At 36.9% G+C, this 26,828-nt stretch overlaps 1 protein-coding gene across 1 annotated transcript in view; it reads right to left on the reverse strand.

Moving 5' to 3' along the window:
- The window catches only part of COL25A1 (collagen type XXV alpha 1 chain), a 523,121-nt gene that overhangs the window by 227,657 nt on the left and 268,636 nt on the right, over nucleotides 1–26,828 (reverse strand). Inside the window, exon 3 of the mRNA XM_074396556.1 lies at nucleotides 14,908–14,956. Coding sequence (XP_074252657.1) covers nucleotides 14,908–14,956 — 49 coding nt within the window. The remainder of the gene's footprint in view (nucleotides 1–14,907; nucleotides 14,957–26,828) is intronic.

The following is a 26,828-nucleotide window of genomic DNA, read 5'->3' on the forward strand; positions in this document are numbered from 1 at the left end:
TGTAGTGAGTTCCTTATAAATTATGATATCTGATACAAGGTCAAGCAATTTTTCATTTTGTTTAAAATGTTCCAACAATCTAAAATTGCCCTCAGCTTGTTTATGTTCTTCAAACTCTCTTCTGTTAAACTCTATTAATACTATCAAACCAAAGATTTTTAAAAGGATTTTTTTCCCTCTAAACAAGGGAGCTAATGCCTATGGGAAAATAACATTCTTAACAAAACTCAGGGGATCTACTCAGACAAAGGAATAAATCCTCATCTTTCACAAGACTCTCACACTAGTAAACAATACAAGAATTGTATAATAGTTTCTTTTTAACTCATGCCATATAATGTACAAAGTAAGTTTTTATGTAATAGCAACTCCAGATCAGCTTTCCAGACATGAAGATTCAATGACTAGAGGCTTAACTTTAATATGCAAAGTAGAGGGTTGGGTGGATGTGGAGGGGGCATCAGTATAAATAATCCACATAACTGGACGTGGAAGTTGAGGTCATTTCCTATCCAAGGATATACATAGGGCATATTGAATAATGGTCAGACTACCTGAAAGGAAACCACAAGCTGATTAGTTCCACTCCAAGGGATGGTTTTTAAAAACCAGTTGTTATTCTTCACCATTGATTAGAAGTGTAAATGGAAGGCTACATATGGTGAAAGATATATACATTCAGCCATTACCACAGAAGGGTGATAAATTATCCAGCATGCCTGCAGAGAACTCTCTAATCCACTCTTTCAATTTTCACTCTCACCTGTGAAAAAGCCTGAACTGTATGCCAATTGGTTGTTAATAATGCTCTCTGGAAGGGAGCAAGTTGAAATTGTTCCCCAAACTGCAAATCAAGAGACAAAGTATATATGTCTACTACTGTTGAATGAAATTTATATCAGAATAAAAGACCGTGTCTGCAGTACAGGGCTGAAGTATGCTTTCATGTGTCTTATAAAATCCTGTTGCTCCGGGCAGCACAAAACTCTTAGAATGCTTCCATTTCGTCTCCCAGAAGAGCGTCATAACATAGATGTAGCTAACAAAGACCTCCAGAAGGAAGCTTATGATATAAAATATAAAATAATTGTTTTTAAATTTGTAGTTCCCAGATTGGGTTTCTACTCTGCCTGCCAAATACTCTCCTTCTTTCTCAGGGGCTAGCTGCACAAATATGGATTTCATTGCTTTTTTTTTTTTTTTGAGACAAAGTCTCACTCTGTTGCCCAGGCTGAAGTGCAGTGGCACGATCTTGGCTCACTGCAACCTCCGCCTCCCAGGTTCAGGCAATTCTCCTGCCTCAGCCTCCTGACTAGCTGGGATTACAGGCATGTGCCACCACGCCCAGCTAATTTTTTTGTATTTTTAGTAGAGCCAAGGTTTTACCATATTGGTCAGGCTAATCTCGAACTCCTGACCTTGTGATCCACCCGCCTCACCCTCCCAAAGTGCTGGGATTACAGGCATGAGCCACCGTGCCTAACCAGATTTCATTTCTTAATGGAAGTGGTGACTTGGCCAGTTTGCATGGATGCTTTAGCTCTTTTATCTCCACTCTCCTCTTCCTTCACAGAACACTGTGAGGTTTGATAAGTCCAAAGCCAGGAGGAGGGGAGCACACAGTGAGGCCGTCTGGTGTAGCCTGCAGGGCAGCCTACTTCGGCTGCCTCTCAAAACCCTCCTGACTCAAGCTACCCTCAGTCCTTGGCCAGCCCTGCTGCTGGGCAGCAGAAATGCTAGCACCAATCAATTTCTTGTACATAGGTTCCAAATGCCAGTTTTTCAGGAATGCTTCCTCCTCACATATGTCAATAGCAAAGAGATTGTTTTGTAACTTTTCTCTAAAAGTGTGCGGCCGTGTATTTATTTGCTACAGAAAAATAAATAAGCCTTCCACAGCTTAGAGCTGACCCATATGTCACTTCTGAGCCATGTGTGCCCTAAGTCTGTCACTCTCCTGTGAGCCCTCACTAGCAACTATAAAGCAAAATAGCACTATTGTATAAGTGCCTTCTTCATGCGGTCGTAGCATCAAATGACCTATGTGAACAGGCTTTTGATGACTTAATTTCAATTCAGTGTAGTGTATTATTATTAGCTAGGAAAGCTTATCAAATCAGGCATGCATATTTACAGAACACCACCGAGTTATAAGGTTGTGCACATGGAATATGAAAGCTGAATCAAGGAAATGGACAAAGGAAGGAGGAAGGAATTACAGAGAAAACAAAGCCAGAAAAGACAAGCATGAGGGTACATCTGTGCATGTTCAGCAGGGATCTGAGAAAACAGAGCTTCAAGAGATGTCTGTTTACAACCTCACTGTGATGGTTAATTTGATGTGTCAAACTTGGCTAGGCTACAGCGCCCAGTTGTTTGGACAAATACTAGTCTAGATGTTGCTGTCAAGATATTTTGTGGATGTGATTAATGTTTACCATCAGTTCACTGAGTAAAGCAGATCTCCCTCAATAATGGGGGAGGGCTTCATCCAATCATTTGAAGGCCTTAAGAACAAAAACTGAGGTTTCCCAGAGAAGAAAGAATTCTACCTCAAGATTCAACATAGAAATCCTGCCTGAGTTGCAGCCTTCAGGCCTGCCCTACAGATTTTGAACTTACCAGTTCCCACAACTGCATGTGCCACTTCCATAAAATGAATTCCCATACCTCCATAGACGCCCTGTGGTTCTGTTTCTCTGGAGTACCCTGATTGATGCAATCACCAAGGCTGTTTTTATTGGTAAACCCATTGGATTCTTTTTAGTCGTTATCTTATTTGCCTTTTTGCAGGGACATGTGCCTTCCAATCATGCCAGAAATACAGGGTAGAGAGAATAAAGTCCCAAGCAAATGAGCATTTTTGGACACAATGAGAAGAGTTTGGTAGCTTTCGAAGTCAATAAATATCTCCACTTAGCTGTCTTACCAATAACTCAAACTCAGATGTTCAAAACAGAAATCTTGGCTTCCCGTAAAAGGCTTCTTTTTTTTGAGTTGCTGCTCCTGCAATGTCCCCCTCTCTCCCCACTGGAGCTTGATCCTTCCTTCTTCCTCTGGGTGACTGCTCATGTCTATTCCAGCATGCTTATAGTTCTTCCTTGATATAGTTTCTTAGATGAAGCCCTCAGCATCATCTCCTACCCAAGTCTGCTCTTCCTTCTTCTCCAGCCCAGTGTCCTCACTATGATTTGCCAGAATGAGGCCTGAGAGCCATCTCCACTTCTATCTCCTTTTCATTCCTATATGGTCACACATCTGTCATTCCTACCTCATTAATGCCACCTAAATCTGCCCCAGTCTCTACATCTCCCCTGCTACCATTCTTTCCAGCTCATTTTATGTCCCTTCTGATTAGTTGCAACAATAACCTAATCATTTCTCTCTTCCCATTTGTCCTCCTCGTCCTTTTGCAGATAATCTTCCCAAATGTTCCTCTGACCATGTCGCCCTGCCCCTTTAGCCCTTCTAAGACTGCACACTTTTAAGGAACCACTTGGAATGGCACACAAAGTTCTCCATAACCTAATCTTGCTCCCACCTCTGTTTTTACTAGTTACTTCCTAATCTCCTTCCGGAAATTTACATTTCAGCTTTATTTCATGCATCACTTCCCAAAATGCCAGTTTTTTCTTGGGTTCCAAAGGCATTGAAAATGCTAACTGCTTAGAAAATACACACTGCCTCAGTTTTTCACCCTGACAAGTCCTTGACTGATCTCAGATCCAGAGGCATTCCCGATCCCCTCCACATCTAAATCTGGACTATATTCTCTACTGTCCTCCCACTGCACCGAGGCATATCCTGAGCATACTTCTCTCACATGATTGCTGTGTTTTTGTTTTGTTTTGTTTCTCTCTAGATGATAAGGTCCTTGAAAACAAAAGCCATGTCTTTGCCATTTATCCTCATCAAATAACTGAGGGTGTGGTACACATTAGACACTCAGTATTAGTTTGATGAATGAATCAGTGTGTGAATGGGCATTATCTTTTAAATAACTGTAGGAACTAATTACTAACAATTCTTTAATGTCTCTCCTGCTCTGAATTCTATATTCTGTCCTTTATTCTTTCCTTAACCATACAGAAATACCTTCTTTCAAAATTATGCGGAAATAAGAACTAGAGATATGCGTGTGTGTTTGCGTGTATATCTTTGAGACCAAAGACATCAGCAAGTAACAAAAGATACATGTTTTATTTCATTTAACCCTATGCAAATCTTAAGGATGCATGAGAAGTTATTTCTAAAAGCATAACAAATATATCATTAATAATTTTTAAAGACATAATAACATGTAGGTAACCTGGAACTCTTTAGATTCCACATCTTGATGTCTTTTTAATTCCACCAAAGCAGAAACAAAAACTTATTTAATAACTAAAGAAGGGGATTCTCTACACATTATAGTCCATGACCCAGTTCAGACCAAACACAGCACTTAGTTAACTTAGGCCAAATGTAGGCCAGCTTCATGGTGTCCACATAATTAGAATTGCGCAGAAGCCACCCTTTGTATAAGAGGAACCACAGCATTTTAAGTAGCTAGCTTGGAAGAATGGGAACACTGAGCCCTTCTCTGATCACATGCTGCCAAAGATTATTAAATGTTTAGCCATTCATGAGGAAACAATAATCATTCAAATCACTCATTTTATCTTTTTCAAAATATTACCATTCAAAATGTGTCTAAGCTGCTTTGTAACAGCACTTTATTTTCAAGTGGCTTTCTTGAATATGGCTAGTTATTGCTTCACAAATCTGCAAAAGTCATACAGTTACTTCCACAATTTGTGCCATAAGATATTTACAGGTCTGCATATGCAGACAACCCTAGGAATTCAGCAGCATGACTAAGTATTTGGGCATAAGAAAGTAAAACAGGAAGCAGTGACATGACACTCTATTTGTTAGTAGATTGGATGTTGGAACGGTACACAGGTGTCCAATCATCAACTAACAGCAAAGGTTTTAAAACTGAGGCATTTCTTTTAAATTTTCTTTTAAGCCAGGCGTGGTGGCTCAAGCCTGTAATCCCAGCACTTTGGGAGGCCGAGGCAGGTGGATCACGAAGTCAAGAGATCAAGACCAACCTGGTCAACATGGTGAAACCCCGTCTCTACTAAAAATATAAGAAATTAGCTGGGCATGGTGGCGCGTGCCTGTAATCCCAGCTACTCAGGAGGCTGAGGCAGGAGAATTGCCTGAACCCAGGAGGCGGAGGTTGTGGTGAGCCAAGATCGCACCATTGCACTCCAGCCTGGGTAACAAGAGCAAAACTCCGTCTTAAAAAAAAAAAAAATTCCTTTAAAAAGTTTTGACTGCCTTGTACCATCTATTTTGGTTTTTATTTTTTAATTTGAAAAGAAGCAAATTTAATTTTAACTATCAAGTACCCTGGGGAGAGAAAAGATTCAATCTTAAACTCACTTTTAAAATTTTATCCTGTTTTCTACCATAAGAATAGCAGTGGCTCACTCTTCAAATCTCATGAAACTAACTCTAAAAGTGTTAATCTCTTTTTTTCACAGAAACACTGCTAAAAATTAAACTTCATCCTGAAACAACTGGGAATATGAAACCAGGTAGATAACTAAAATTGTCCCTAATTGAGGAAGTTACCCTGAACCCAATACTGTTATAGATCTAAGCCACTCTATGGCAAGAGAAACAGTACAAGGAAAGAGAAGGCTGTAACAATGAATATTGGTTCTTAAAGGTTTGGGAAATGCTGAAAGATAAAAAGTCCTAATTATCAATGCGATTATGAAGTAACAGGAAAGGCCTGCATCTCATGACCTGGTATCAAGACCTTCTCTTTTTACAGCCTACCCTTTAACTTTTATGTCATTTTTTTTTTATTAAGCCTCTTTTTTTTTTTTTCAAGGTTTCTAGTGATAATAGTTTTAATGAATGTTCTTCTCTAAAATGTTACAAGACTGAGGTCATATTATTCCCAAGTGATACACCAATGTGCATTTCTCTGGTGATTTCTGGTTCTTTCTATTTCTTCAGGAATTATTTCCAGTAGGGCAGTGGAGACTGGCTATTCACCAAACTTGTTTACCTTTCCTTCTGAGCCCACAGCTACATTTCTCTCCCTCTCTTGCAGTTAGGTATGAACGTATGACTTGATTCTTGCCAAAGGAATGTTGCCAGAAGTGATGTAAATCATAAAATTCTGAACTTCCAGTAATGGTCAAAAAAATCCTCCCATCTGACTCTCCCCTCTTTCCTTATCTATGGCTGTGTGTCCATGCCCAGGATAGCCTTGGAACAAACATGTTAAAGATGGCATAGTCTCCATCAGTCTGGGTTCCTGCAGGAAGCCTTGTCTGTCACTATGCATAAGAAATGAATTTTTACTGTGGTAAGCCACTAACATCTTAAGGTCCGTCTGTTATAACAGCTAAAGTTATTCTAAGACAGATGGTATCCAGAAATAGACCGTAAGAAAAAAATAATGTTGCAAAAAATATTGTCAATATTTTTATATATCTATTTCCTCTTCCTTGTTCCTTTTTAAAATTTTAAAATTTTCAATTTCTTTTTTACTTTAACAGGCTTATTTAAGCTCATTTTTGCACAGTCTTTACCCCTTATTGTTGCTACTTCCAGAATTTCAAAATTCTGCTTAACCTGGTACTACATCTAGAGAAACAATAGCAGAGGAAGCATTTAAACAGATTGCCACTGAATACAGCACCCTCCACAAACATGGCAGCCCAAACCACTCAATACAGAAGACATGAAAAGACATTAGAGAATCTATTCTATGTATGCATTCATAGTTATAGTCTTTTTTTTTTTTCTGCTTTTTGTTCTAGAAGACAAATCTGTGTGCAGGGTCTCAAAATGAACAACCTATCTGTGACAGCCTGAGGTCATTCTATGATAACTGTATCCTCAGTCTTTCAGTGCAAATGAATTCTCTGGGCTTCTGTTTCTTTGGTTTGTTATGGTGACTGTTCCAAAGACTGAACTGATCTAGCTGTGCTGGTATTCTACACCCATACTGCCTCCTACGAGATAAATGGTTTGCTCCCTCCATCAATAAGCATAATACCCTAATACTATAGAAAAAAAAATAACAGTTACTACACATTTAAAAGCACACTCTTTGAATCCAAATAGAAATTTTTAAATGTCACAATCATTGAGTAGGAATACAACAAATGAGTAATTAAAGGAATATTTGCTGAAAAACTTCAAGAAAATTTTATACCTAGTTTTCTTAACTCAAGAGGCAAAACTCATACCTCCACACGATTTGCTTCTGTTAGATGATAATTAGATGATTTACGAGTTTAACTGGCAGTTTAAAAGCGTACACACAAGATGTAAGATCTACAAATAACTAGAAGTTTATTATGAACCATACCTGATGAGGATAGGATAAGATACAACAAAGATACTTATAAAGAAGGTTGTATCATTTAAACCTTACTTGCCTGAAAAACATCTTATAGAAATAAAGGGGACTTTGAAGAGGGGCAGATCTGAGTTCATATCCAGTTCTGTCTCCTGCTAGATGTGCATCCTTGAGGAAATTATTTGACTGGTCCAATCCTCAGCTTTCTCCTCTGTGAAATAGGTATAACTCTCTAGGTCACGGGGTAGTCCGAGAACTGGTATGTAAAGTGACACATGGTAGGTGGCTGCTATAAATTGTAGTTATTAGTATATCAGGAAAAGACATAATTTGACTTAAAATCATATCATTTTTTCAGTATGAAGTAAAGGTATCAGAGGTTTTCATCTAAACATTCTACTGAGATTTCTTTTCCTAATTCATCTACCACATTGGCAGAAATAGCATTACAAGCTTAACTCAGCCAAGTCTGCTTCATTCATCTGTCAACAAGATTCTAGGGTTCAAACCAAGTTGACAATTGTTAAAGGTGGACAGGACAGAGCAGGCTGCACAACAGCATCGTATTTCACACCTCAGAGGGTTCTACACGACCAACAATAACATCATATGTCTGTCAGTCAAGCATAATTATAGGGCTTGATAGACTGATACAAATAAAACAGCCAGTTAAAAAAAGGTCTCCTGGCTCTTTTCTGGCTACAGTTACAGGACTTGCTTGATTCTGTGACCTGTGAATATTAGACTGACACTTCTTTTTGGGACCAAGAGACAAAGCGACTGCACCCACTATTGACTCTGAAAAAGATCAAAACTATGTGTAAAATTTGCTCCATTTAAAAACCCTGAAGTCATTTTGTAAATTTTGATCAAACTCTCTGCTTCCTATTAAAGTATAAACTTATTCTTAAGTTATCCAAAATAGAAGGTACAATTTGACAATCATATAACACAATGGACTGACAAATCATTCTAGCAAATACAGTTGTGATATCTGAGCTTGATGCTCAAAGCATGTGCATAGAGTCCATTAGAACAGTATTCCTATATGTGTTACCTTTATGAGAAAGAAAACAGAAAAAAGTATCTGATGTTCACTTAAAAACAAATTCATACATTATCACAAAATTGGTCTGTTGGAGCCATTTTTAGCAGAGACTTCTCTGCCAGTTATATTTATGTGTGTGTGTGTGTGTGTGTGTGTGTGTGTGTGTGTAGATAAGGCTGAGTAATAAGCTGAAAGCTTCCTAGAGCGTAAATCAATAAATGGGATCTAATTCAAGTTGTTTTTCAAGCTTAAATTATAAATGATCTCAAAATGCAAGAATACAAAAAAATGACAAAAGAAAAACATAGTTATATATGCACATAGAATTCTACTGAAATACATCCAAGTTTTTCAAAATATTGTAAGTAAAGTTGTAAACATATGGTTGCTAAATTGAATTGTATCACTAACACTTTTTTTTTGTTTCCTTTAATCTTACAATAAGATCTGCATTATCCCCTGGGCCATCTAGTTTCTTATTAGTTAAGTTTGTTTGTTTTAATGAGTGCTCAAATGTCTTTTGTCCTATTGGAGCACACTTCACAATGAAGTGAAAGTGAATGACAGAAAAATACACATCAGGACACCAGGTTACATTTTCTAATCTGTCCGAACACATGAAGCCACACTATTATGGGAATTGAGGGCCAGAAGGAAGTTTGAGGAATTTACTTAATAACAGGTTCTGTGCCAAGGACTGCTCACCAGAAGCAAGACTAACTTCTCAGACCAATTTGTGCTTTAAATTTAGACTACAGAATGGAGGCAAGGACAACTGTCATTAAGGTGACAATACATGCCTCCATAGCTTACTTGTGGAGATAGTTGAATAATGTTTTAAAAGACACAAAGCAGGACGATACATTTCCCTAAAACTAAAATTACAGAAACTGACAGATTTTAGCTCAGGCAAAAGAAGTGAAAGGAAAAAATATGCAGTTAAACAGCAAGGGCTTGAACCGCACTGGTCCACTTGCATGCCAGTTCTCTTTCTCCTCTGCCTGTAACAAGACTAGTCCCTTTTCATCCTCCTCCTCCTCAGACTATTCAATGTGAACACAGCGAGGATAAAGACTCTTGGGATGATCCACTTCTACCTAATGAATAGTAAATATATTTTCTCTTTATTGTGATTTTCTAAATATAATAATTTTCTCTAGCTTATTATAAGAATACAGTATGTAATACATACAAAATGTGTATTAATTAACCATTTGTGTTATCAGTAAGGTTTTCTGTCAACATAAATTATTGGTAGTAAAGCTTTTTGGAAGTCAAAAGTTGCCGGGCGCAGTGGCTCAAGCCTGTAATCCCAGCACTTTGGGAGGCCGAGGCGGGTGGATCACAAGGTCGAGAGATCGAGACCAACCTGGTCAACAAGGTGAAACCCCGTCTCTACTAAAAATACAAAAAATTAGCTGGGCATGGTGGCGCGTGCCTATAATCCCAGCTACTCAGGAGGCTGAGGCAGGAGAATTGCCTGAACCCAGGAGGCGGAGGTTGCGGTGAGCCGAGATCGCGCCATTGCACTCCAGCCTGGGTAACAAGAGCGAAACTCCATCTCAAAAAAAAAAAAAAAAAAAAGTTATCTGTGGGTTTCTCACTGAGCAGAGGGGTGGTGCCTCTCACCCCTACATTGTTCAACGGTTAACTGTGCCTAAAATTAAAATGATGTAAAAATAGGAATAGTCCCTAGAAATTAAAATTGTCAGTAATTGATTATTGCCTCTCAATAAACATATTGCTGGTAAATTCATCTAACTGTTATAATCCCATTGTTCATTAATATTTACTCAGATATAAAAAAATGTACCAGAAATTTGTTATAAAGCCACCTACTCTAAAGCAAAATTTGATGGAAGGCAGATACTTTTTAGATATTATACATGGAGATTTAAAAATTGGAAGTTCAAGAGGATTTCATCATAATATATTTTATCCACAAGGAAGTCCCTGACATTGGGTCTTAAGTACTATGGTAGGTCCTTGCTGTATTAGTAAAGATAGCACATTCAATGTTTTTTTCTCTTTTGTACAATCAATGAATGGATTTTCATCTTGTCAAATATAAGAAACTTGAATTATCTTCTAGTCAGTATGAAAACTCATGATTATACTTTATTTCTTGGATTTGATGCTATTTGCCAAACATATTACAACTTCTTTCAAATGTACTAAAGGTGGAACAGTATCAAAACTTGTTTTATAGATTAGTCATTTTGCATTTTTGGCCATAATTTTAATATATGTGATTGTTTTTTGGTTTTTGGTTTTTTTGAGACAGCACCTCATTCTGTCTCCCAGGCTGGAGTGCAGTGGCATGATCTCAGCTCACTGCAATCTCTGCCTCCCAGGTTCAAGTGATTCTCCTGCCTCAGCCTCCCTAGTAGCCAGGATTACAGGTACATGCCACCACGCCCAGCTAATTTTATTTTATATTTTTTGTATTTTTAGTAGAGACAAAGTTTGACCAGGCTAGTCTTAAACTCCTGATGTCAAGTGATCCACCCGCCTCGGCCTCCCAAAGTGCTGGGACTAAAGATGTGAGCCACTGCCATGCCCAGCCAGTATGTGTGATTGTTTTAATCAAGGAATATGATTTGACCCATGGCCTACCAAACCCATGTAACAATGACCCACGTTATAGCACAACTATAATTCATAAGGAATGGAATAAAGTGGTAAACTAAGTCTATTTAAAATCAGACATAACTAATTGAATTTTAACTTTGCAAATCCTCTAGCTGTGCAATGTTTGGTAATTAACCTCTATGAGCCTCAGTTTCCTCACTGAACAATGGGAATGGTAACATCAGAGGGCTGGTGTGAGAACAAAATGAAATTATACATGTAAAGTACCTGGAATATTCCTTGCCTTACACTAGGGGCTTAAGACTAATTCTCTCTTACTTACATATAAGAAGAAAAGGAGGAACAATTGACATCTTTAGGTAGAGAATTTAGACTAACAGATGGCCCCAAGAAAGCGAGAGCTATATGGTTGCCTGAGTTTTCCAGGAACCAAAGAGGAAGTACTAGAACCCTGAAGAATTCCTAAGGCAGAAATGAGATTTAACTACTTCTTGGCATAGCTAATGTGGATTCCACAGAAAGAAGCCTTGAACACTCTACTCCAGCCATAACCTCAGAAGTTTCCTCTGGGTAGTAGCGGTTTGTTACTTACTTAACATGAAAAGGCTTCAGTATGAAGCCAGAAAGTAAAGACTCCTAGACCTAGGGCATGCCATCTGCCTAGCATTAAGCAAGAGCTGAAAGTCAGTTACAGAAGCAAAGTCATTTCAAACATGATTAATGTTCCATCCTTGAACATGGCAGGAAGACTGCAAAAGATATTTGGAAGCCAATGCTTCCTCTGAATAAAGTAAACGAGTAGACGCTAAGCCTCTCTCCCTGGACCATGCTGGCCTGTTAGATAAGTTGCCAACGTGGAGTCTGTGAACTCTGGAGCAAACTGGCTATCTGGGATGAGAAAATATCTCAAGGCCAGTGATCATCGCTACTGTAAATGCACAGTGCACAGTATAAACACTGGGGTCAGACACAGACATCCAGGATATTACTCAAAAACACATCTAGCTCAGAGCTGACAAGATAATCTGTTCCTGTGAGTGCAAAGCAGACTGGAATGCTGGAGCTATGACCTACTCAAGGAAAGAAAAAAGAAAGTGAAACTCTCCAAGGGCTCCATCTCATTCTCTTCATGCAGGCAAAACTCCAGCAGACTTCAAAGGAAGCGTTGCCTAAGGAAGGAGGACTGGTCCAGGCTCACTGAGGGTATCATTTCCGTGATCATGTTGCCATCTACATTTGGTAGACTGGCAAATGCAAATATTTCAGATACAAGTTTAAACAGATGAAGGAATAACTGTGAAACAGCTTGGAGATTTGCTTACAAAAGAAACCTCAGAATTCCAGGAAAAGCATTTAAAATCAGAAGCTTCATAAGTTATCTAAAACTCCCATGAGAGTAATTGGTGTGTGATCATATCAAAAATAAATGTTTTCCATCATATGTTCTCACTCATAAGTGGGAGCTAAGCTATGAGGATCCCAAAGGCATAAGAATCACACAGTGGACTTTGAAAACTCGGGGAAAAGGTGGGAAGCGGTGAGGGATAAAAGACTACAAATAAGGTGAAATGTATACTGCTCAGGTGATGGGTGCACCAAATCTCACAAATCACTGCTAAAGAGCTTATTAACGTAACCAAATACCACCTGTTTCCCAATAACCTATGGAAATAAAAGAATATTTGAAAAAATTTTCAATGGATATATACTGCATTCTAATGCATCACACAATCACAAAATTGTATACTTAAAAAATAATTTCCCAAACTTAAGTATACTCTTAAAAGGTCAGTAACATTTTTCTAATAGACATAGAGGCTATATTTTGATGTTTCAACAAAGTTTTAACATACGTGATCCAGACAAATGCAAAGAAGCCAAAGTGCAGCAAACATACTTACAGGAGGACCTATGCAGGTGGGGTTGGGGGCAGGTGGAGAGAGAAGAAGGAGGAGAGATGAGTTAGTGAAGACGCAAAATATTAAAATCAAATAAAAGATTTGAGCATAATCATCAGCATGATATAACAGACATGGAAGTTTTTTAAAAATTCATCGATTCTTAATCTTTTCTAGGCCGTGGAGGCTTTGAGACCATTTCAGAAAAATGTATAATTACACACAAAATTTTATGTAAAATTCCAAGTAATTTTTAGATTCCCTGAAGCCTGTCTATGAATTACTGAGAGGCTCATATACCTTAGTAAAGACTAATTTATAAGAGTTTAGATAAGTATGAATTATGAGAATATTTGGTAATTTATAATAGACCAGTTGTAGAGAATTGATATATAACTTCTTGAATTTGGTAAAACAGCCAAATGAGAAATGTACCTATTATTTGTCCTTAGAATTTTTTGTTCAACACTATTGTAAATACATAAAAGACTAGGTCCTCATGTTCATGTAAGTTTCTTTAAAACCATCAAAACAGGCAAAGTCTAAGACAACTTTAAATATTTCACATACCATTATGCTCAATTAAAATACTAGTTCCAAGTAGTTAGGAAGTTGGAAATTGGCTTTTATTTTCTATGAAACTTTGTATAAGCGTAAATTTTTCACTCTTCCCCCATAATTCTCTTTCCTTTGACAATGATCAAAGATCATTTCTATGATTATCTGACTCCACTAATGTTTTATCATTTCTTTTTCCTCAAAACAAATTCATAAAGTTTTCTCTGTTAGAAAACTTGGTACTTTGTAAAGGGATACCTATACAAGTTTCCAATTATTTAGATTCAATCATATTTAAAGGTAGCTTTTGACAACATTCTTTAAAAATATTAAGCAACTACACTGCTCAAATTAATACATTTTCATAAACTCTTTTTACTTTTACATTTTTCTTAAAATGGAAGAGGAAATGAGACAAAAAAAACCACACACATCAATCTCCTGTCAGCTCTTCTTGATAGGTTAATGTGTTTACTGTTTCAACACTTACTAATTGATTATTTTTAATATTGACAAATACTTAGAGGAAATACTTAAAAATAACAATTTATAGCATGCTTGAGTCAAACCTTAAATTACTTTATCTTGCATGGAAGATTTAATGGCTTGATAAGACTTTATGTGGTCATTTCCAAAGAAAAGAAAAACAATTTTAAGTAAACTCATTTACACAGATCACCTTGGTTTCCAAAGAAATTTTACCTGATTTTTCTGTTTTACATTGTGGATTTGTTTTACACATAGGGATTTGGCCTGAAAGCAAGAATGTCTTGAAGTAGGAATCAGGACAATTGGTTCTGTTTCAAGTTCTGCCTTGGCCAAATCACCTGACTGCTATGGGCCTCCATTTCTTCAATGACAAAATGAAAATTCTGGATTGATTACTAAGACTCCTGTCATCACTGAAATGCCATGATTGTACAAGAATAAAATATTCCCAAATTTTGAAAAGAATAAGAGTAAAAGCATGACAAAATTGTGCCAATTGGATAAAACAGCAATGCAGCTTTCTCAGACTTGTGCCCTAGTGTCCCAAGGCAGATGGTTTTGCAAAGGACCTGCATTTACCGACCACCTACACAGACAAAAACATGGATGATGCTGTCACACTGTGTGCATCTGAGAAGTCCTCCATTGTATACACAAAGGACAGACTTAGCTTGACCCAGTAAATAAGCCCAAAATGGGTACCAACCCATTGTTGGTAATCGTTCTTACGCTGCAATTAACAATACTTTGCAAACCTCTCCTTTTTGTAGTTTGATAGAAATAAGAAGATTAAAAATAAAAAATAAAAAAACACTAGGTCCAGCAGAGAAAATTTAAATAAACACACACTCACAACCTCCGACAAGACAATATTATCATTAATTAGGAAGAACAGATGCCGGAACTTAACCAGAACATGAGTGACATAGAGCAGCTGAAAGAGAGACTTACCAGATTCTCCTCTTCGGCCTCTCTTACCTCGTTTCCCTGGAGGGCCTGAAATACAAAGGGTAATTTTTTGAGTGCAGTTTAACTTTTTCCCTCATTCTAAAATGGCTAGTAAATATTTTCAATATATTTTCTCATTGTTTTTAACAACTAACTTCAAGAAAGGAATCAGATATTTGTAAAGGTTGGTACTGTCAGCAAAACTCTTAAGCTTCATTTAATTATAAAAGCTACTCTAGACACACGATCATCTAATGTTACCTAAGAACACTAACAATTCAGAATTTTTGTTCATCCTGCTTTGATATCATCAATAAATAAAGGGTTTGCTAAGAAAATTGCTAGTGTTGAATTTTATGTTTCTTGGGAATATTTCTTTTCAGTATATAAAGTACAAATTAATAGTTTAAAAGCACTAAATCCAAATGATTTATAGTTTCTTTTCAGTCAGGTTCATCATAATTTTCTGAAAATGTTTAGTTAGCAGTTAGTTAAATGTATATATTAGTAATGGAAAATAATCTTTACAAATATTTATATTTCATTAAATGTGAATATATTGGAATTTCACTGATCAACAACCACCTAAATAAAATCACAACCATTTTAATCAGGCAGTGTTTAGGTAGTAACTGTAGGCCTGATTTTTCTACAAGGACAAGTTCATTATTGTTATTCAATAAATAGCATTTATGATGATCCCATTTTAAAAGCAGAGAAAAAAACTTGCATTTGTTTTTTTTTTTTTTTTTTTTTGTAAGTTACCAGTAAAGACCACCAAGCTAGTATGCATCAGACTTAGCACAAGATTCTAGATGTTCATGGCTTTCAAGCCATTATTCTCAATTATATAATTTCTGTCCTCATTTCCTTGAGCAGGCGTAGCCTTGCACTGAATTATGGTTCAGGCAAATAGAAGAGAATAATTAGCCCGCAGTGAGAATTGAGATCTTATAATATTTGCCAGGAGAAGAAGGCCAAGGAAAACACAGAACTGCCTGATTTTAAAGAATGAGCTGCTAAGTAGGACTGATGACTTCCAAACTCTACAAAGTTCAAGACACAAGCAGCACAGGCCTTAGTATCCAGGTGACTTTCAATGTGATCCTGAGCTACCGGCTCCCACATGGAAACACTATCATGAGAAATAAAAACATCAGTGGGGCAGTTAGTTTCCTCCCAAATGCTTACACAGAATAAGTCTGACCATCTGTATTTTGTAAGAGGTTAAAAAACAATTGAGCAATAAAAACAATACAAAATATTAGGAAAAATCTGAAATTTCTTTCTATATTCTAGAATAAAGGGATGTTTTCATCATATACAAGGTATCTTGGCCAGATTGGGAACAGTAGAAGAATCATATAAATTAGTAAATAAACCCAGAGAACGCTAAAAATTATGAAAAATATAGTTATACATCTGTTCAAACACACATACACATATAGACACACACACACACACACACACACACACACAGAGACATAATCTAATATATAAAACTTCCTTAAGACTAAGAATTATATTTTTTCTAGTATGACAGCACCTAAACTAAGAACTATTTAGCAACCACCATATACTCACAATGTCTTTGGTTCACATGGTAGGACCATTACAAGCCATTTGAATTTTCCAAAACTGAATATAGTAGTCCTATGATCGAACTTACATTTCAAGTGGCATGTAAAAATAATTCACCCTAACCACGCGGAAGGAGAAACTTAGGAATATTCAAAGATAAAGAGAAAACATTAGGAAACACCAGAGAGAAATTATAATGGAAAGTACTTTGACTGCTTTTTGTCTTACCTACAACAACGATGCCAGAAAGGCCCAGCCCTGATTTTTACAACATGTCTTAGAAGACTCTAATTATTACTTATTTATTGGGAATTAGCTTACTTGCCATTTTCCCCCTGAAGAATGTGCTTTTCAAACAGATTTCATCAAATAAAAACAATATATTGCACAAATGTTAAGAAATATATAAATTTTTATTTAACAGAGAGAAGATTATGAAAAAATGATTAAAGAAGCACCCACATCTTTTGAAGAAATCAAAAAACAAAATATGAATATTTCTGAACATATGTGGATTAAAGATTCAATCAAGTTTAAAGAAATGAATCAAATACTGTGGAAAATCCACTTGTCATATTGAGAATTGAAGAACAAGATGCAAACAAACTGAAATGTCATTTGGCAAGACAGATATCTGTTGAATATAGTAGGGTTTTACAAAGAATGTCATAACATTTGACAGAGAAAATGAATTTAAACTAGGTTATGAGAAGACGGAATCTAAACTCTAATGAATTTACACAGAAAATACTGGACTTAAGAAAACCAGGTTACAATTATTGTCAGAATCAGAAGACGGCAGGGAGCATTATACTGAGCTTGGTGTACTGATAAATTATACAAAACCTTCAGAAAGGCCTAGGTAAAGATCTTACTTACAAAGTGAATAATCTGATGTTTGAAGAAGTTTACTGTACAGGTAAGATAATTTGATCTTGCTTCTGAACTTAAAGACAAAAAGAATAATGAAATGGATGAGATGGATTTGGCAATGGACAGCTGGCAGAACAGAGTGAGAAAATAAATAATCAAAAAAGAGAAATCAGGCAAAACTAATGTTAACAATGGTCATAAGAGGTAGTGGCCATTCCCATTCCGAACTGTATGACGAATTGTCAGCCAGACATGAGCTGTATGAACACATACAGAAACTGGAACATGGATCTCATTCACTAAACTTGGCCAGATCTTTGCAGCAGAAATTCTCAGTGAATTCTGTCAGCAGGAAAACATGACTCTGCAAAAGAAACTGGTTCAAGACTATGAATGGGAACAGAAAAAAACAGAAGCTATCAACAACAGAAAACTTACAAGCAGAAAATTCATTCTATGAAGAATGAATTACAGAAAACAGAAAGAGATGACAAAACCAGATTGCTCTTCAGGATTAGAACATTCAGGACAATTGGTACTGTTCATGCTGCAGAAAGAGTTCTTGCTAACTTTCAAAAATAGATGCAAACTGTTAGCCTGAGCTAGAATTAGTAAAAATTCAGCATCATGGAAATTTTTTTTTTTTTTTTTTTTTTTTTGTTTTGTTTTGTTTTAGATGGAGTTTCGCTCTTGTTACCCAGGCTGGAGTGCAACAGCACGATCTTGGCTCACCGCAACCTCCACCTCCTGGGTTCAGGCAATTCTCCTGCCTCAGCCTCCTGAGTAGCTGGGTTACAGGCACGAGCCACCATGTCCAGCTAATGTTTTGTATTTTTAGTAGAGACGGGGTTTCACCATGTTGACCAGGATGGTCTCGATCTCTTGACCTTGTGATCCACCTGCCTCGGCCTCCCAAAGTGCTGGGATTACAGGCTTGAGCCACCGCGCCCGGCCCGGAAATTCTTTAAAAACCAGTGATTATAAACCCAACTTCAGACAGACCCAGTTCATCAAATAACAAAGGAAAGCCTCCTAAACCACGCCAGTTCTTTTGGCCCATGACTAATATTGTTTGAATGCACTATTCCTCATTAATGATGTACCCACTTGATAAGACTCTTCTCTAAAGTTAGCTATGTACCTAGAAGGAAATATATGCCAGACTACGGGCCCTCAGGTGGTCGTGAGAGTGGGTGGTTACTGGAAGTAGCTGGAATACAATTCCCTGAATCATCAGATGAATTACCAAAAGCTGTCAATTCTACCCCAATACTATTAGTTGGATCTTTTCACTCTTCACTCCTAAGTGTGTAATACTTCAAGGCTGAGTTTAAACGTAATCTTTCTTGGTACTCTGTGAAGATATTTTTTCACAGGGATTTTGTCTTTGAGAATATTTTTACCTTTATAAACATTTACAATAAACACACAGGAAGCATTTAGAGAAGAGTCTCAGTATTCATCATTGGTTGAGTGTTTTGTTTAGACCTCTTGCTTTCTATTTCAACACACATTTATGGCTGTGTCTGCTTTTAGAGAGCAGTATCATGTGGATAAAAAGCAAAGGGAAGGCTCACACCCTGGGTGATTGTGCTTACGTGTGTTGTCATAAACACCTGAGAATATGGGAAAGGTAGCTATCTCTTTACAAGAATGGCTTAATGGTCACCACTGACACAGGTCATTAGTACTGAATGGAGGAGGTAATTAAGAAATATAAAGACACATACTAGGTGTTCAATAAATATCAGCTCCCGCTTTTGCTGTCTTTATATTTTCTTTTTACTTAGTTCATAGTGATTCTATTTGAGAATTTGATACAAGTTGACTATGTATGTGAACAAGATTGCAAGAGATTTATATCACCTTATTCAGAGGCAATTTAATATACTAAAGAGAACATGGAACAGAGTTAAACCTATGGATTTTTCACTACTGTGTGAATTGAGATGACTTTCAACTAATCTCTGATTTTAATCTGCTATCTGATAAATAATACTCATTCTGCCCCATTTATATGGTTATTGTTAGGATGAAACTGTGAAGTACTCTTACATTTTACTATAAACAAGTGTTTCCTTCATTTTTCATTCATTTTAGAAGCTTATAAACCATTTCTGTGCTATATTACTGTCATATTCATCAATAAAAATAGTTAAGATTTCTAAACATAGTAAGATTCCTAAAACAGTAGGATTCTGACACATCCTAATAAAAAGCTGAAACTTAGAAGTTTCATCCCCAGAGGCATAGGGAACTTGAAGTATATTAGAGAAAATATCATAAAATACCTCAAATGATAGAAAATATTTCAAAAAATACTCTTATTCAGAGTTTTGGAGGCAGAAAATGGAACTGTTACAGCAAAGGAAAGGGCAGGAAACTGAACTTGTGATCAGGGAGGGACAGAGTGAGGATCAAGCAGTTTGCAAATGGAGCAGCCATCTTGACGGACGCATGCTGGGGTAGGGAAGCCTGGAAGAGAAATGTGTGCAAACCCAGGATGCTCCCCCACCCCAAACAATCCCTGAACAGGTTACCGGCAGCTGCAGCTGGCTCTTGGGAGGGAAGAACCTGTCTGGGCACAGAGGAGACAGCGGATCATCCTTTCTGAACCAGCCTCCCCGATCCTCCAGCTATATTCAGAGACTAAACCAGGTTTACCTTCAGGTCCTCTGGATTAACCTTACAAGCAGGCACAGATTAATTTCAGTGCTCTCCCCAAAGTCCTACCACCTGTTTGCTTGCTTAATGCCTGGAATTCCTTCAAGATGGACCAAAGCCTTTCATTCCACAATTAGAAGTAAAAGGCTTAAACGGCAATGCCTGGTAGAAGTAGAACACTAACTAAAATTTATTCTCTCCGTGCTTATAAAATGTCTGCTCTACAACAGACCCAGGAGATCATATAAGCCAAAGGTTTTTATGCTCTGCTTGGAGCCTGGACCATCACAGTAGCTCCAGTTTGCCATACTAAATTGCAACCATTTAAAGTAAAGCCTCCATGGCTAAAACAAGTTTATAAATGATTCACATTTCTGCAAATGTAAAACTGAGGCCAATAGAGGTGAAACAACCTGCCCACAGTCCCACACAGCAGATTCCAGCTTCCTGATTCCAAACCAGGAGTTCTGTGGCTCGTCACGCTGCCTGTCAGTTTTGAATTGACATTCCACAGACTGAGAGGCTGGACACAAGCAGCCCGAACTTTCCAAAGTGCTTTATTTTACCAATGGCCCACCTTGTATTTTTCCAACATTGCTGCAGTCTTCCACTAGACTGTAAGTTCGTGAAGGAAGGAATTCTCTTGTTCATCCTCCTATCTCCAGCAGCAGGCATGAGGCTGACCAACTCGAAAAACTTTCAAGGAGCACTGCCTGTGAGCTATGTGATGCACACCAACATTATTTCATACTATTAATGGCAAAAACTGCAATTACTTTTGCACCAACATAAGACATTTTCAGAAGAAATGACTCTTTTTATTCAGGAGATTCATTTCCCAAGATTTTCTCAATCAGTATGTACTCTACTATATATAACACAGGGTTGTTTGTTTTAAATATTTCTTGTGTGTGTATTTTTGTTACAAATGTCCTCAAGTTTTAATCTCTGTGCAAAGTCAGTTTATAAAAGAAAGTTAATCATAATAAATAATAGGAAATAATTTAAGCTTATAATAGCCAAGTTTCATAACTTTCACTATGGAGTGTTATTCAGATATATAGTAATCATTTCAAAGAAAATGAGTTCAATTGAAAATTTGGAAAAGTCTTTCTCTCTTATTTTTAACAATACAAACGATACACTAATGTTTGAGGGACTATTTTCTTACACATTATTAAACTAATAAATGTATTTAAATTAATAGTTTGCTAGTAAGATTTTCACTGCATTTTAGTTATAGACAACAGAAATGAAGTTGCCAAATTTTTATTTTTAAAAGCTAACCAGATAGTATCATAATTTTAATAAAGCTATAAATATTTATAATATACTGTTTCACTAAAGTAATTAGATTCGTGAAATTAAATCAAATGAAAATACCAAATATTTATTTTTATGAATAGTCCTTTCATAAATATGCTTATTTGCAAGATTTTATGCCAAGGAATTTATGATAATTTTACATACAATTATAAAACATAAAGAATATGAAGAAACTATATTCACTGAATGAAGATAAATCACAATAAAGCCCATAGAAGATACAAAGATATTTAAAAAAAAAAACTCTTTTAAGTGGCTAATAAAATGTGGTTGCATTATCAGTGTATACATTAGACCACCTAAAGCCAACTGAGAGGATATGTATGTGGGTACTGATGGTAAATCATTCCATTATAAAGACACATGCACACGTTTGTTCATTGCAGCACTGTTTACAATAGCAAAGACCTGGAACTGACCCAAATGCCCATCGATGATAGACTGGACAGGGAAAATGTGGCATATATACACCATGGAATACTATGCAGCAATAAAAAACAATGATGCGTTCATGTCCTTTGTAGGGACATGGATTAATCTGGAAACCATCATTATCAGCAAACTGACACAAGAACAGAAAATCAAACACTGCATGTTCTTGTTCTTTTTTTTTTTTTTTTTGAGATGGAGTTTTTTGCTCTTGTTACCCAAGCTGGAGTGCGATGGCACGATCTTGGCTCACCACAACCTCCGCCTCCTGGGTTCAGGCAATTCTCCTGCCTCAGCCTCCTGAGTAGCTGGGATTACAGGCACGCACCACCATGCCCAGCTAATTTTTTGTATTTTTAGTAGAGACGGGGTTTCACCATGTTGACCAGGATGGTTTCAATCTCTTGACCTCGTGATCCACCCGCCTCGGCCTCCCAAAGTGCTGGGATTACAGGCTTGAGCCACTGCACCCAGCCCGAACACTGCATGTTCTAACTCATAGGTGGGTGTTGAACAATGAGAACACATGGACACAGGGAGGCAGGCATCATACAATGGGGTCTGTTGAGGGGGACTAGGGGAGGGACAGCAGGCGGCAGGGAGTTGGGGAGGGATAACATGGGGAGAAATGCCAGATATAGGTGATGGGGAATGGAGGCAGCAAATCACATTGTCATGTGTGTACCTATGCATCAATCCTGCATGATCTGCACATGTACCCCAGAACCTAAAGTGCAATAAAATATATATATATATATATATATATATATATATATGAAAATAAAATAAATGTAATATTCCTTGGTATAGTAACCAGTGCTTTAGAAGAAAATGGGCTACTTATTCCAGAATATACTTCTCATTAGGAGAATTTTTTGTTTGATACAGTCTAACTCTGTCACCGAGGCTGGAGTGCAGTGCACAGCTCACTATAACCTTAAACTCCTGGGCTCAAGCAATCCTTCTATCTCAGCCTCCTGAACAGCTTAGACTACAGGCTCACCACCATGCCCAGCTGTTTTTTATTTTTTGTAGAGACAAGGTCTCACTATATTGCAGAGGCTGGTCTCAAATTCCTGGCCTCAAGTAATCCTCCTGCCTCAACTCCCAAAAAGTTAGAATTAAAGGTGTGGGCCATTGTGCCTGGCCCAAGACAGTTATTAAGCAGCAAGGTATGCCCTCTGGCAAAGCATGTTACCTTTCTCATGAAATGCACTGACAGCAGGACTCTTATGTGTTTATTTTTTTTCAATTTTATTTATTTGTTTATTGAGGCAGAATCTTACTCTGTCACCCAGGCTGGAGTACAGTGGCATGATCTCAGCTCACTGCAACCTCCACCTCCTGTTCAAGGAATTCTCTTGCCTCAGCCTCTGAGTGGCTAAAACTACAGATGCACACCACCAGACCTAGCTAATTTTTTTTTCTGTGTGTGTATTTTAGTAGAGATGGGGTTTTGCATGTTGGTCAGGCTGGTCTCGAACTCCTGACTTCAGGTGATCTGCCTGCCATGGCCTCCTAAAGTGCTGGGATTACAGGCATGAGGCACTGCACCTGGCCTCAATTTGAAATAAAGCAAAAATTTTAACAATTACCATTAACGTGTTATAAGTAAATACAAATGAATTACATCAGAATTGTGGTAAATCTAGTTCACAACATTATGTGATCATTAGAGTTATTTTTAAATTGGTTGAGTTTCTACACTGGCGGAAAGACACCAATAGACCAAAATTACCTTCTAAAACTTCTTTCCAGTTACACAATGTAAGTATAGTTCTTTCTGGTCCCAGGTTTAAATGAAGCATGTCAAGTTTAATTGAGAATTGGTTTATATTTATTAATTTTATAAGTAGGAAAAACTAATCACATTTATGAGATAATAGGAGACTCTCACAAGCACATACTGGAAAATACTACTGCACTTAAACAATAAAAGAAACAGATTTCCAAACTGAATGCAATGTTTTCTGGGCTTTCTATAGATGTTTTGTTTCCAGAAATGGAATTCCAGCAAATGAGGGGTTATCTTTGTTCCTGTTTTTAATATTTAGATAAAAAAATACTAGAATATTCAATAGAAATTGTTCAAGACTACAAGTAGCCTGATGCTGCAGTTCATTGAGTTTAATGAACTCTGATGTGGCACAGTTGTTATTTCTATCATTCTTTTCCCACACATAAAGTGTTTCATTATTATGGTACCAGAATGTTTTACCCCATGATCCTACAGGGGATTTATCATGACAGCTTTTTTTTATTTCTATTTGTGGGAAAGTGTGCTGCAAGATGTCAGAGAGTAGCAGTTGAGAAATAGGAAAGATATGATTCTTTGTGAGATTATATGCTATGTAACAAGAGTGGCTATTATCTATACAATGTAATATACTACCATGAAAAACAATTTCCAAGCTTGCAGAAAAATATTTTAAATTAGCTTTGTGGATTACATGTTTCTAATGAAATTGAGAGTGGTAGACACCGCTTTTAAAAATAAACAAAAACGTTAAACCGAAAAAAATAAGATCAACAGTTGAATGTAGTTTTTCAAAAAATAAATAAAACTGTTAACTTTTATTTATTTGAGATTGAAGTAATATTCATGAAAAATAAAAAAGTGGGCTAATAGAAACTAGGATTTGTTTTTACGAATGGCTTTGTGATACCACAAGCTTTTGCCAAATTGCCAATGGATGAATTAAACACAGCAGCACCACACACACCATTACACATATGTAAATGGCCCAGATAATTTAAGCAGGTGCTAAATTAATCATTTAGCATGATGCCAAAATTTCTACCCAGTAGTAAAAGAAATCATAGAATAATAATAACAGAACTGGGTGAACACTGAAAATGAGTGATGGAAAATGAATAGACAGAAACACAAGACAAAGCCATTTGAGTAAGCGTAGGAAGAGTTGAGAGAGAGGGCAACACGGAATTCTGGGCCCAGTGAAATAAGCATGAAAGCACCAGCATACTAAAACAATGAGCGTAGGAATGATGGAGTAAGAGCTGTCTCTGTGGAAGCCAGAGAACCTAGTGAGACCCTGTATCATGTGGGGGAAAAGTAAAAATACTAAAAAAATAATACAAGGGATAATGATGATGTCTAATATTTACGAGTGTCATCACCGACCCTGCACTGGGCTAAGCACTGTACTTGCATGGTCTCCCTTATTTTTACTAGTTGTGTGATCTCAATACAATTTTGGAAAGTGATGACATAGAGAGGTTAAAAGATTTGCTCAATAGCACATAGCTAGTAAATGGTGGGTTAGGAATACATACCCAGACAGCCTGACTCTTGGATTACAAATGCTGAAACTAACAACTTGGTCCCTTATTAAACACACTATAGATCACTGTATTTTCTGATACAAAAACATACAACTGCCCCAAGGAAAGTAAGAAATTTAAGTCAACTTAGAAAAAATAGGTTCATGAGTATTTCTGAAGACCTTTATTTAAAAATCTTTGTTTATAGGCTTATTTTTAGCTTTTCATTTTAAAGGAAAAATAATCATGAGAAATCACTGGCCAACAGTTAACAAACTTCTGTTTCACAAAGTTAAAAAGACACTGTTCTCTCTTCATACACTGAGAACACTCATGGGTAGCCTAAGGGGATGTGATTAACACATATTTATATGTAAGCTCAGTTAACATGCACATGCCCTTATACATGTTATTATACAGCAGCTTTTAAACCCAGTCTGTTATATATAAATATTTAAAGTGACAGAAGCAGGAAAAATCTTGATCTTTTAGAAAGGAGAGCTATTACCTGTCTTATTCACTATTGTATTCTCAGTACCTGGCACATAATTAAATGTTAGTTAAACAGATGACCTTTATTTATTTTTTTAAAGGCTGAAATAACAATATAACTTTTGTAGTATTTCTGCCAGTTAGAAATAAAAACAAAAAATGGCAGAGCACAACTTTTGATATTAGCCATAAGGACCTATGTTTGAACCTGTCTCTTCTACTATTTAGCTATATGACTTTGGACAAATTAACCTCTTAGAACCCTTGTCTTCATCTAAAAAATGTAGATAACATCTATCTCAGACTTGTTCTGAGTGTCAAGTGAGAGATTTTACTTCTGAGGTAATGAGCACATAGCAGCTGTGGAGACAAAGCATCTGTACTGCGAGGCACAGTGCCCATAAAGGCAAGTGCTACCTGGGAGATACCTAGGTTAGGGGACTTGACTTTGATGAATTAGGTAATTCAGGTGGGCAGGGGAAGAGAAACCTCTAATCCTTTTCTGCCTATAGTCTAACCCTCACAAGGTTCCCAAAGTGGCCTGTCTCTTCTTAGAATCTTTCTATGGCTCCCTTGACCCCCACATCATTGCCCCCTTGCGTGTCAGACCCTACCAGTATCACAGAGCATAATGATAATGGACATGGACTCTGGAAGATGAAGTAAATTATAGCATCTATTTCATTTTTGTGAACATGTTAGTAGTTGGTCCATTTATATACATGCCTGGCACAGAGTAAACATTCTTTAGATGTCACCAGTTGAATGATTTTTCACATCTCTGAATGTTTCTCATTTGTCTAGGAAGTCCTTTGAAGATGGTACTTTCCACACATTGGGTGCTCAGTACCAACTCAGATACAATTTTCTAAAAGAAATAAATAAATTACTTTCTTAGGGAAATGATTTCATGGCTTTCAGGACTTGCACTGTCCTGACACAATTTTTTCATTCACCCAAGCTTAAAATATCAAAGTAATTTTTCAGTCCTTCCCTCACATTCTTGGAAAATTCGGTGTTTCATCAATATTATTTCTTGAAACAACTCTTGCCTATCCCTTTCTTTTCATTCCCAATACTAATGCTTTGGTTTGGGGCTATACTATTAAGCTCTAAATGCTTGCTGGTCTCTCTCAAATCCATCTGCATAAACTACTAGGGTAATCATTTTAACTTATTTTCATCATGCAATTCTACAGATCAATAAGCTTTCATGCTACATAAGGGAGTAAGTACTTACACATTGGTCCAACACACAAGTTTTTCTCCTACT

This window comes from Saimiri boliviensis, chromosome 3 (assembly GCF_048565385.1).
Source record: "Saimiri boliviensis isolate mSaiBol1 chromosome 3, mSaiBol1.pri, whole genome shotgun sequence".
Taxonomy (NCBI): Eukaryota; Metazoa; Chordata; class Mammalia; order Primates; family Cebidae; genus Saimiri; species Saimiri boliviensis.